Source organism: Triturus cristatus, chromosome 10 (assembly GCF_964204655.1).
Source record: "Triturus cristatus chromosome 10, aTriCri1.1, whole genome shotgun sequence".
In the NCBI taxonomy this organism is placed as follows: domain Eukaryota; kingdom Metazoa; phylum Chordata; class Amphibia; order Caudata; family Salamandridae; genus Triturus; species Triturus cristatus.
The window spans coordinates 1,231,815,938-1,231,828,351 of NC_140593.1; the positions used below are offsets into that span (position 1 = coordinate 1,231,815,938).

Sequence of the window (12,414 nt, forward strand, 5' to 3'; positions counted from 1 at the left end):
TGACAAGCACCTTTCTGGACTGCTCATGCAGGCCTGCCCTGCCAGGGCCACATACACAACACACAAAGTGCTCCCTCTCTCCCTGTTTAAGGATGGCTGGACGCGCTGGGAGGAGAAGCCGGTGGTTCCAGTCATGGGCAGAACATCTTTACTACCAGCTACTGCTGTCACTGAACTATTCAGCCTTCCAGTGGACACTGTAGTGTTGTGTGATCATGTGCAGTAGGACCCTTGTGGTCCTTGTTCGACTCCTTACAAAGTTACGTAAAGAGTTGGGAGGTGTCTGGGTGTGTCTGGGTGTGTCTGGGAGTGTCTGGGTGTGTCTGGGAGTGTCTGGGTTTGGTCAATAAAGTTTATGAAGCAGTGCGTTCAGTTAACAGTTGCATGCCGTAGAACATACACATGTGTTACAGGGCTCCATGTGTGGTGTGGTCATTTGCGTGCTCCAGAGCTGGGAAGAACGTGACAAACAGCACTCTACCCTTTTTATAATGTAATAGCACAAACTGAACATTTACAGGTTTGTGACTGGTTAATGTGTTAAATGTAGATGAGTTTCTACTCGTGCCTCACCCTCTAAGGATGAACCTTGACTTCTCTTCATGGATATCATCCCCCCCCCGCCCAGGTTAAATCTCAAACAGGGAGGTTCTTGGCATTTCAGTGAGCTCGCGGCAGCACCCAGCCTCTGGGGTCCAGAGACAACAGGCAGTGCTTGTCACAAGGCTGGTCCAGCACCTCTGCCTCACTGCAGGACACTGGCTACCTTCAGTGGGGAAACATCATTTACATCGCAGTGTTTACACCGCAATACCTTTACAAAGCGGTCATTACAACGCAAGTCATTACAATGACTTGCTCTGGATGGCGCTCTAACCTAAGGAATAGTATGATTTACTATTCCAACACCTTCCCTACTGTACGTAGACTGGAGTTGGAATAGTAAATCATACTATTCCTAAGTCCAGCGCCCTCCAGCGCAGGTCGTTGTAACGACTTGTGTTGTAATGCCTGCGTTGTAAAGGTATCGCGGTGTAAACACCGCAATGTAATGTCGTATATTCCCTTCAGTGGCAACGGAATCTGGCCACGCACTGAGCAAACCAGCAGCCGCAATGTCAGCTTTCTTCTGCCCACCACACCAAACCGCACAGGCAAAGGGTCAGCCCACTTCAGCCATTGGCTCTTTTCACTGTGAAGGACCGCAGTTTGGTTGTGCACATCCACCTGAAAAGTAGTCCTCTTCATTGCCTAGCCTGGTGAATCAATCCGTGCTTTTATTACTGCACTCGCTTTTTAAAATTTATTTTTGTTATAGGTCAACTTTAACTTTTTTGTAACAACTCCATGCCATCTTTAGACCATGACATTTTCACTTTTTAACTTTAAAACTTTCAATACTGATTGTACATATTTGCATAAATAAATAAATACAAAAAACTGCAGCCCCCCTGCAAAGACTTTACAAATGCTTGTTTTGTTACCATCCTGCTACTTGTAGTTTGACTTTTGCCACTGTAACTGCCCCAGACAGCCAAACAAACTAGAACAGGAAACCTACTCACGCCTGACATGGGGCAGCTATAAAGCCCCACCACCCACAAACATCACCAATTATATTAATTATATCTTTATTGTATAGATTACATCTGCCTTATATCTTACAAAATATACACAACTTTGAAATACAAATTAACAATGATAAAAACTCTCTTAGCTCACAAAGAAAAACAAGACAGACATTGTTACTTAGAACACTTCGCGTCTACGCAAACAGCCATGGGTGTGGCCTATTGGTGGACACCCAGAAAGTTGGTGTTTCTATTTCATACTTTTTGTTTGCATAAATCGCTCACAGAAATGTCTCAACAGCATCGAGAACAGTGTCTTGTTTTCTGCGCAGCACAATGTCATTAGCTTAATTAAAACTCTCACATTCTTACAGAATAGTCTGTCTGTGTCACATCTTAGCTTCTGATATCGGGTGGTGAGCCCTGCCAGGGGTCTGAAGATAGGGTAATGACCTCATTAAGAAGATTTCAGGACAGCCTTTTGCTTTTCAAAGGTTGGTAGGGAAGTGGCTGGGCTGATGTCAGGTAGCAGCCGGCATGTCAGTGATCTTGGTCCAGCCCCCACGGCCTCGAGGAGGCCAGTGAGGAAACCCTTGTGTTGCCAATAAGTCCATGCACCTCTGGGCACAGGTATTCTTTTCTACTTCTGGTTCCAGTTTGGAAGAGGAGAATGCCACTGGTGGTCAAGAGGAACCAAGCGTGTCCTCCTAGGTGATTTACCGCTTGAAGGCCATCCTACTCAGTCGAGGGATTATTTGCCAGAGAAAGCTATCCAATCTTTATAGCTTTGGTCAAAATTACTCATATGATTGTTCCGCTTGTCTCTATTGATGTAGACCAAGTTTCAGCATGACGTCTTTCTTGGGGAATTTGTTGGAGTGCCATGGTCTTTCAAAGCGGTACAATATTGTGATCTCATTGGTGGAAAGCATCTACCATTCTGTGATCCTGATGCTAATTGGTCAGAGTTCTTTATGAGGCCATGGTACTTTCCTTTTATTGATGGGGATGTTTATTAAATCCATCATTCTTGGCATTCATTGGTCAGAATTCTGTCAGATCCGTGACCCTTCCATCTCATTGGAGGACGTTAAATTCAAAACCATGATCTTTACCTTAGTGTAGTGGAAAGCCGCTACGCTCAGCCCTTACTAGTAGAATTCCTTTATTGAGGCCATAAATACCTTCTCTATTTGTTGCAATTCATTTCCACTGTCTCGATAGAGGGAATTGCCTGTGGTTAGATCTATATCGACTCCACTCACTTGAGTTTACAGAAGTGAGTAGAGTATTGGATGGGAAAAGGAATATGTTGTGGAACCTGGATTGGAGACATCATGAGGGACCATGAGATATGAAGAGAAGAGAATGAGACATGAAGATGGGGATGGAGACGTGAATGAGTCGTGGAGCTGAAGGTGAGAGAGCGAGACATGACCGAGTCATGGAGTTGGGGTGGGAGAGATGTGAACGAGTCAGAGTTGGGGTGGGAGAGATGTGAACGAGTCAGAATTGGGGTGGGAGAGATGTGAACGAGTCAGAGTTGGGGTGGGAGAGATGGGAACGAGTCAGAGTTGGGGTGGGAGAGATGTGAACGAGTCAGAATTTGAATACGAGAGAGATGTGAATGAGCCAGAATTTGGGAGGGACAGTTGTGAAAGAGTAAGATAGGACTGTGGTTGGAAGAGATATGAGCAATGATTTGGGTAGGAGAGATGGGAATGAGCAAGTGTGTGGGTGGCAGAGATGTGAATGAGTCAGGTTGTGGGAGGGAGAGATGTGAACGATCAAGGGTGTGGGTGGAGAGATGTGAACCACGAGTTGGGGTGGGAGACATATGAATCAGTCATGGAGTTCCAGATGGCAAGAGGTTAGGATTCGAGTCTTTCCGGGGCAGGTTATTTACCACTTTAATCTTGTGAGAACATATTACTGGGCTTGAGGACACAAGGAGCGTTGTTGGGACCAGCAGGGTGTTCTGGGATCCCTCACCATGGAGTTGTTTTTAGGAATTGGATATATCACCCCTAGTTCTCTGTCGCGTGGGTTGTGCCGGGTGGGCGTGCTCTTCTTTGCCACTCAACTCCTTCTGAACAGGGAGAGTTGTAAGTCTACATTTCATGCTTCCTAGCCAGCCCTTGCTGCTTGGAGGAGTTCCACAGAAGTGTTGGTCCCAGTTCTACGCCACACAGCCTTTCCAAGGCACAGGGAGGCCACAGCTAGCCGTAGAGCGCCTGCGGACCAGCTCACATGTCCAACAGGTGAGGTACCAGGTAGCTGCTGTACGCGCCATCCATGATGGCCTCCACATCGCCGTGCTTCACCAGCCAGCACTGGCCCTCATGGGATTGCGAGCTGGAGTCCTTCAACACTTTGGTTACCAATGTCACGGGCACCGCCATGTTGTTCCTCTGCAGGGCTCCTGTGACTGCAGTCCGGCCGCTCGGGTGGTCCTCCACGCTGTCTTTGGTGATGTGCATATCAGCACTCTGGAACTGCCCTGAAAGAAAGAACAGAACAGATGTCACGCATGGCTCTTCGATCTTCTAAGCACCTCTCATCTGCATGACCACCAGCATTGTCCAAGTTCAGAAAGCATTAGTTACCAGTAGCTGTGGCCCTCCTAGGTTGCAATCTTAGAGAGAGCTGAGGACAATTCTAGTAGTGTGACACTACAGAAAATGCCAGCAATGAAGAATATTTACTGGCCTACATCTCCACCCTACAGGGGCAGGGGAAAGGAACCATCGCCACATAAACAGTTTTTGGACCAACAAAAGGTCCTTCTGCAGTGAGCTCATACTTTAGGATAATTGAGAGAAGCTCCAGGGAGGGTTTGTTACTCACCCAGAGGGGTGCTGGAGGCGTAGACAGGAAGTAAAACCCAACCCATAGAAAAGGGTTTCTTCTGCCCCTAACCATGATAAAGGGAGACCTTTTTACCTGTATCCCTAGGAGCAGTGGCTGCAGACCCTCTTGATAAATCTCTTCCATCTCCCATAACTGGCCTCTTCCACTCCCACCTGTGTGTAGGCCCTATGGGTGTACCTATGTGTCAGTTGATGGTGTTGTGTGAGCGTTATACCCGGAGGTCGTGTGTGGCAAGAGTGATGTCCTGCGAGGACACACAGACTGTTGTACAAGATGGTAGTTCCATTCGTTCCCACGTACAATCCAGGTAATTCTTGCTCTGCTCTTTCCAGCTGCCAGACACACTCCTCCTTCCCTTGGACTCACCGCTGGATGCTCCCCTTGCCCAGGAGGAGTCTAGAAACTCTCAAAGGTTGGTAGGGAAGTGGCTGGGCTGATGTCAGACACACTGCTCCTTCCCTTGGACTCACCACTGGATGCTCCCCTTGCCCAGGAGGAGTCTGGAAACTCTCAAAGGTTGGTAGGGAAGTGGCTGGGCTGATGCCAGACACACTGCTCCTTCCCTTGGACTCACCGCTGGATGCTCCCCTTGCCCAGGAGGAGTCTAGAAACTCTCAAAGGTTGGTAGGGAAGTGGCTGGGCTGATGCCAGACACACTGCTCCTTCCCTTGGACTCACCGCTGGATGCTCCCCTTGCCCAGGAGGAGTCTAGAAACTCTCAAAGGTTGGTAGGGAAGTGGCTGGGCTGATGCCAGACACACTGCTCCTTCCCTTGGACTCACCGCTGGATGCTCCCCTTGCCCAGGAGGAGTCTAGAAACTCTCAAAGGTTGGTAGGGAAGTGGCTGGGCTGATGCCAGACACACTGCTCCTTCCCTTGGACTCACCGCTGGATGCTCCCCTTGCCCAGGAGGAGTCTAGAAACTCTCAAAGGTTGGTAGGGAAGTGGCTGGGCTGATGCCAGACACACTGCTCCTTCCCTTGGACTCACCGCTGGATGCTCCCCTTGCCCAGGAGGAGTCTAGAAACTCTCAAAGGTTGGTAGGGAAGTGGCTGGGCTGATGTCAGACACACTCCTCCTTCCCTTGGACTCACCGCTGGATGCTCCCCTTGCCCAGGAGGAGTCTAGAAACTCTCATCTAACATCTAGTCAGATTGCTGATTTTTTTCTGAATAAAACTGAGGATACTGTGTCGACTCTAGCTGTTTCCTTCTAACTACTGCCTGTCCTCCTTCTCTTCCTGTTTGCTAGAATCATGCTACTCTACCTACCTACATTCCTTGGAATGACAAGAACCTCGTATTGTATTTGCACAAAGCAAGCCCTCGGGCTCCCCATGGGACCCAGTCCCAGCCGCCCTTCGTAAGGACCCTGTGGTAGACTTGAGTTGCGTTAAAGCCATTATCAATCCCTCCTTCGGTGAAGGCTGTGTCCAAACATGCTAAAGAGGGATGTGTCTCTCCGCTTCTGAAGAAAGCGCCTCTGAACCCAGAGGTCCTGTCCAAGTACAGATCTGGGTCACATCTACTGTTTCCGAGTAACTACTGGAGAGAGCGGCCGTCAGCAACTCTCCAGGGTTGTGATGAGCAACACATTGACACACTCTTCTCAGATTGGCTTCTGTGCAGGTGTTAGTGCAGAACTCACTGTTCTTACTGTAATTGGTGACTTACAGCTGCTCAGGGTAGAGTTCCTCCTGGCCTGGTTCTACTGGAGGTCTCCATTACACCTCCATCTTTTCTTGACTCTGCTGCCCATTGAGTTCAGCCTCCTGGGTTCAGATGATATGAATATCTTACCAAGATTATTGTCAAAGGTGAAGTAGAACCCCAAACGGTGTTAGACAAGCAGCAAATTTATTTAGCTTTGCCGTCGCACATGATTCAAAAACTACAACTGATCCTGAATTATGCAGCCCGGCTGGCCTGCGGCAGAAACTGCAGGCGTCATATCTCACCTATTCTGGCCTCTTCACTGGCCGCAGCGTAGAAATACATTCTTTTTACACCACTTGGCCTGGTCCATAAAGCAATTCACTCTTCTGATAGCTCGTCTCAAGGTCTTCTCCCTCTCGGGCTTTAAGATCGGCCAACCTTTATCTTCTGAAGACTCCAAAACTCATCGGCAGACGGTGGGCGATGGAGCCTTTTCAATCCCAGCGACAGCTCGATGGATCGCACTTGTCTCCGTCCCTCCGCTCTGAACCTGTTTATTAAAGTTCAAAAGCGCTTTGAAGGCCAGATATACTAAGCACTGGTCTCAAAATACTAGTCAAAATGTATAAGTATTTTTTGCAGTATTTTGCAAACCAACATGTGTACTAATAGGTCGGTTCATAAAATACAGATTGGTAGAGGGTTGCAATTCGACCTACCTCATGAATATTAACGAGGTCGGCCACAAATTGCGATCTACTATGATCCTCTGCCATCACAGTGATGGTGGCCTGCTAGAGCTCAGCAAACCACAGTGTCTGTGATTGCTTTTAAATAAAGAAATCATTATTTTAAAAGTGCAACCTGTCTTCCTCTAAAAAAGAAAAGTTTAACAAAAATTTTTAAGACCAGGACCACACACTGCCTAGTCTTAAAAAATAGTTTTTATCAATTTTCACAAAGGGGAAGGGGTCCTTCCCAATTGTGAATAGTTAATCACTGACTTTCAGTAGTTGGTAAAATGTTAATATTTTGCAACCGGACTTCAGTCGAAAAACTTTAATACATTCCATTTCGATTCATTAATTGGAAGGAATGTCCTAAACACGCTCTTTCCAAATACCGATTCGGTGTGTAGTCGCAAACCCAAATTAATTTCTGGTAATGTGTTATTAACTCGCAGTTTGGGTTTGGTACATAAAAAAGTCATTTTACGGTCGCAGATGGTCTGACTTAGTTCATCTGGCCCCTGGTTATTTCCCCTAATCTAGTGGCTTTTCGTTGTTGCGGTGTCTGTGCATTTTAGAAACTCTTAGACTTTAGTGCCCTGGTACCCTCGCAGGGTGTTAGAGCACTGTATATAAAACCCAACTACAGCGACAAATCCAAAGTATCAGGGTTAAGACTGTTACAGCATCTCTGTTCCTGGAGCAGCCCCAGTGATTTGCATGTCAGGGACCAGAGGGTAATGTTACCCACATCTGGTTACTTAGTCTCTAGTCCATACAACATCCGTTCGCTGAAGCAGGCATGGCTGCATGACCGGCCGCAGAACTTCTCCAGCATTGGATGTCTGTTCTGTGCCGGTCACTTCCTATCTCCTTGTCTGTTTCTTGCTTTCACCAGTGCTTAATTTGAGCCGGTGGTTTCCGGGAGTCAATTGTTAGCGCCGGCGCTTATGACAGTCTGCTACATGGTGGCGCTGTTTGCCTAATATAGAGACAAGCACAACAACAGTGAGTTATTAATTCAATATACCTATATAAATGGCTATTACCTGCCTTCCAAGCCGTTGCTACAGCTTTGGGGTCCTGGAATAGTCTGAATTGTCACACTTGTATGGTTTCACGGTTAGTAGTCATGTTGATTGTGGCTACAGTGGCTTCGTGACGAGGGCCCCAGCACTTATTTTTCCACAAATTAAGCACTGCCTTTCCCTCCTGTGTAGGAAGCCCCAAAGAATGCCAGCGATGATGCCTCCTGGTCTGGTTGGTTGGGAACTATAAATCCAAAGGTGGTGAAGCTCAGGATTGGACCCCAGACCTCCCCTCCTTCCCAGACCCCTGGCCCTCGGATACAAGAGAATGATGCTCATCTCAACTTCAGAATCAGTCTATGGCCACTGCTCAGACAGGCGTGCATCAGGTGCAGGACACCGGCGACTACTTTCCTTGAGGATGGAATCTCACGCTAGGACAAATAGCACAAAAGAAGCACCAGACGCCAACAGAGCCTGGCACCCGCCCTAACATGCCAGGTTATTCCAATATTCCCTTCCCTGGTCACCTTCACCTTGAATAACCTTCAACAGGCCATGAACCTGAGGAGACACCGTGAGTGGAACTGACCCGCCAGGGGTGACATGGTCATCGAGGCTTCAGGTGACCCCTCCTGCTCTGGTGTGGGACCAGGGCATTGGGTCATACTGGTTCTGAATATGAGACACTACCTACGTACCTGCTCGCAGGATGATGATAAGACTGGAGATAAAGGCACCATGCTGCCTAGGTTTGTCGGCCCCAAAATTGTTCCAAATTCTACACAATCGTCAACCAACAGCATCTTAACTCTGCGGTAAGTGAAGAGTGAACGGTGCCATGCTTATTCAGAAGTTGGCCAAGAATGCCTTGGAGACCAGTCATGGACCTACAAGAGAGAGTTCTGGTCATAGGGCCCTTTGACCAGTTCAAGATGGTTAAATGCAGCTGCTGGAATTTGGGTATTGGACATAAGAGAATTTTCCTCTGTGACAAATAGGTCCTTTTGTTGCACTTTCAAACAATTTTAGAAGTTCTTGGAAGAGAAAGGTGACCACATTGTGCAAAGACTTTCCCTGACCCCTCTGACATGCCCTTGGTAAAACCCATAAGTGCACAAGGAGGGAACAGATACAGGCCTTCCGGTACGCTAGGGGCGCACAGCGTGAAATCCGGGGTTCAAGGCCAGATCTGTGGACACGTATGTCTGCAGAACATACAACCAGGGAGGATTCGCAAAAAGACTCAGGGCCCGATTCACAGATTTAACTTAAGACAAAATCCTAAACTTACTACTTTTGGTATTCACAGAATGCATTTACTACTTTTGGTATTCACAGAATGCACTTACTACTTTTGGTATTCACAGAATGGATTTACGACTACTAACTTTACGTCCGCATTCGGGCCGGAAATTCCGGCCCGGAGGCATAGCTTCCGGCCCGGAGGCGGGGATTCCGGCCGGTGGTGGAGATTCAGCCATGGCCGAAATCTCCACCTCTGGGCCGGAAGGTCCGCCTCTGAGCCGGAAGCTCCGCCCGAGCCGGAAGCTCCGCCTCCGGTCCCGAAGCTCCGCCTCTGGGCCGGAATTTCCGGCCCGAGTGCGGACGTAAAGTTAGTAGTCGTAAATCCATTCTGTGAATACCAAAAGTAGTAAGTGCATTCTGTGAATACCAAAAGTAGTAAATGCATTCTGTGAATACCAAAAGTAGTAAGTTTAGGATTTTGTCTTAAGTTAATTCTGTGAATCGGGCCCTAGGGGGCTCATTTGCTATATTGTGACGCATGGCAGCGCAGCGAGCCTTCCTGCGCCGCTGCTTTGCATCGAAATAAAAGGGCAGGAATGCGCCGTACCTATATATATATTTATATATACATTGGGGTCCAGCTATGTTCCAGTGCGGGGCGCTCCCTTTGGAGGAACCATTGCGCTTTATGAGCTTCCTAACAATAATAATAAGATACGGTGCATTCCGGTCCTTCTCCCCTGCACCGGCACACAAACAACAGTTGTACACCAGCGCAGGCACCCTTGCGTTATGTTGCACGGGTGCCTGCGCTGGGAGAACATTGTTTTTGTGCAGGAAGGAACACGTTCCTGCACAAAACAATAATTGGTGCCATTTTCCTCTTTCTATGAGTGCTGCAGGATGTAGCACGCATAGAAAGAGGAAAAAACTAGGAGAAATAAAAGTATTTAGGGGCCTCATTTACAAGCCCATTGCACCGCGGGTGTGTCACTTATTTTGTTCCCCCGGAGTGCAATGGGTTTGCCCATATTTACAATACCACATCAAGTCACCCTGCATGACTTTTCATTATGGGCCCCTTTCTCTCATTACAGTGTGTGAAAGTGACGTTCCATGGGTGTTGCTTCGGGTGTTCCGATGCAACATCCATGGAACCTGACACATTTCAAGATTTACAATATTTTGTAAAGCGGGGAATGCGTCAGAATCCTACGCCTCATCAGGGAAGGCGTAGGAGTGGTGCAACGAGGAAATATATTTGTATTTCTCCTCGTTTTTTCTGAGCTCGCATAGAAAGAAGAAAATGCCGTCATTGATTGTTTTTGTGCAGAAAGGTGTCCCTTCCTGCACAAAAACAATCATCCCCCAAACGCAGGCACCCCTGCAACATGACGCAAGGGTGTCTGCGATGGTGCACGGCTGCGGTTTGTGCACCGGCGCAGGGGAGAAGGACCGGAATGCACCGTATCTCGTAGATACAACGCACTCCTGCCCTTTTATTCTGACACACGGCAGCGCAGCAGGAAGGCTTGCTGCGTTGCCGTGCGTCAAAATATAGCACCCGAGGCCCTAGATTTGCCACAGTCTTGAGTTTAGGGTACCTTTGGGTACATGAGTATTCCCTTCCGCGGGGTCGGATTCAGGCAGAGGGTCAATTTTGCAGGTCTTCTGCATGAGTAGGGAGTGGAGACAGCTTACACTTGAACATAGGACCTGCCCTATAACACAGACATTCCCACATTTTAAGCATAACTGTGAACTGGTCCCAAGGTGTGTGGAATTTACACACGAGTGACTAAAACATGCACACATATATGTCATTTACAGCTGTAAGTCAGATTTACTCCCTTATGAAGCAAGGCTCGAGTTCTTTGGAAGGTGTACACTGCATTCAGCGCTGCACTGCAGAAAGGTAGGCCGCTGTGGAATCGCACATTTTACATTTTTTCCCACTGGAAACAGTGTTCTCTTGAGCAGCAATCCCTCACTGAACCCCAGGAGGGTTGGGGGTGTCTGAACACTGATCATCGACGTTGTGACAAAGATGCACCCAGGGTCAGGCACCAGTTTTACTCACATTCGGATCGTTTTGTTCCTGTTCTTACCTCATAGTTCCTAATGCCCTCAAGGGACTGGAAGGGTGGAGATGACCGGCCTCCACCGGCCGGGAGGGTCTCACCTGCTTTCACTAATGGAGTCTGAGCTCCTAACCCTGAACGCTAAGCGCCAGTGCTGGTCTCACCACGAAGGAAGCCCACGCAAGCTCGCTTTGACTCACCTAGAAGTCCTTGTGCAGAGGCGGAGAGGGCCTCCCCCTTCACCAGGTAGAAGCCCAGGTGGTCCAGCTGCAGGTACGTAGGGTGCCGGTAGTGGTGGAAGAGAACCATCAGCTCGAGGCCGCGTCCAATCCAGATGGTGACGTTGGAGGACGGCGACACCTTGAGTGCCAGGTTGGGCTTCTTCAGGACAGCTGGCTGGTCGGTGGGAAGGACCAGGCGGCCTTCACTCTGGAGGGTCACCTGGTCCAGGGTGATGTTGATCATGTAATTCACCCGTGGACGGTGGACGAGGATGGTGATGATGTTGAAGTACGTGCGCATTCGATCCTCGTGGCCACTCTTGAAGGGAGCCCCGAGGAGGTGGCCATTGACTGTCACACCTGGAGGAGAAACAAGGTGAGCCGTTGAGATCCACTGGAGATTACCACCAAGGTTCTAACAGAGAACAGGCCCACACGCTAGTGCATGGCTAAACCCTGTGAGTTCCATGCAGAAAACGAGCCCACTATGTACGCTGAGGTGTCATGTGAGTTTGCGATGACAGAATCCATTTGGCTCCTGATGGACTCAGTAGAACTGTGACGTAAGTTTAGAATGTTGAGTTTGTGGTTACATGCAGAAGAATAAAGACGTGTTATACTCAGCTCCGTGTGTGGTATATTCATTAGCGTGTACACAGACTAGACTGGACTGGGAAGGATTGTACATACGGCAACTCCCAGTGCTCCATCAGGAGAACGCGCCCACTGTGCACTCCTTTACTAAACACAGTGTATTCCATGCCCCTTGTCTTCCAAGGCTAATTCAACATTCTCCTATCGAGCTAAAGTGACCACCTGGATTCCATCTCGATTGGTGCCCAATCTGTCCATTCAATATCTTGTTACCAACCAAGCCCCGCTCGTCCTCCTCTGCTTCTGCGTTGTGCTCTTCTAAACCCTGTGTTTTCACTCCACATAACCAGAGATGGAGAAGAATGCTCACCTTGAGAGCAGCGTGGTGGCACACGTGACCAGCGGTGCCAGAATGCG

At 48.5% G+C, this 12,414-nt stretch overlaps 1 protein-coding gene across 1 annotated transcript in view; it reads right to left on the reverse strand.

The window, feature by feature from the left end:
• Nucleotides 1–1,361: 1,361 nt before the first annotated feature.
• The window catches only part of ITIH6 (inter-alpha-trypsin inhibitor heavy chain family member 6), a 246,002-nt gene continuing 234,949 nt past the window's right edge, over nt 1,362–12,414 (reverse strand). The window contains 2 exon segments of the mRNA XM_085629844.1: nt 1,362–4,071; nt 11,383–11,763. Of these exon segments, the coding sequence (XP_085485970.1) occupies nt 3,818–4,071; nt 11,383–11,763 (635 nt within the window). The 3' untranslated portion in view covers nt 1,362–3,817.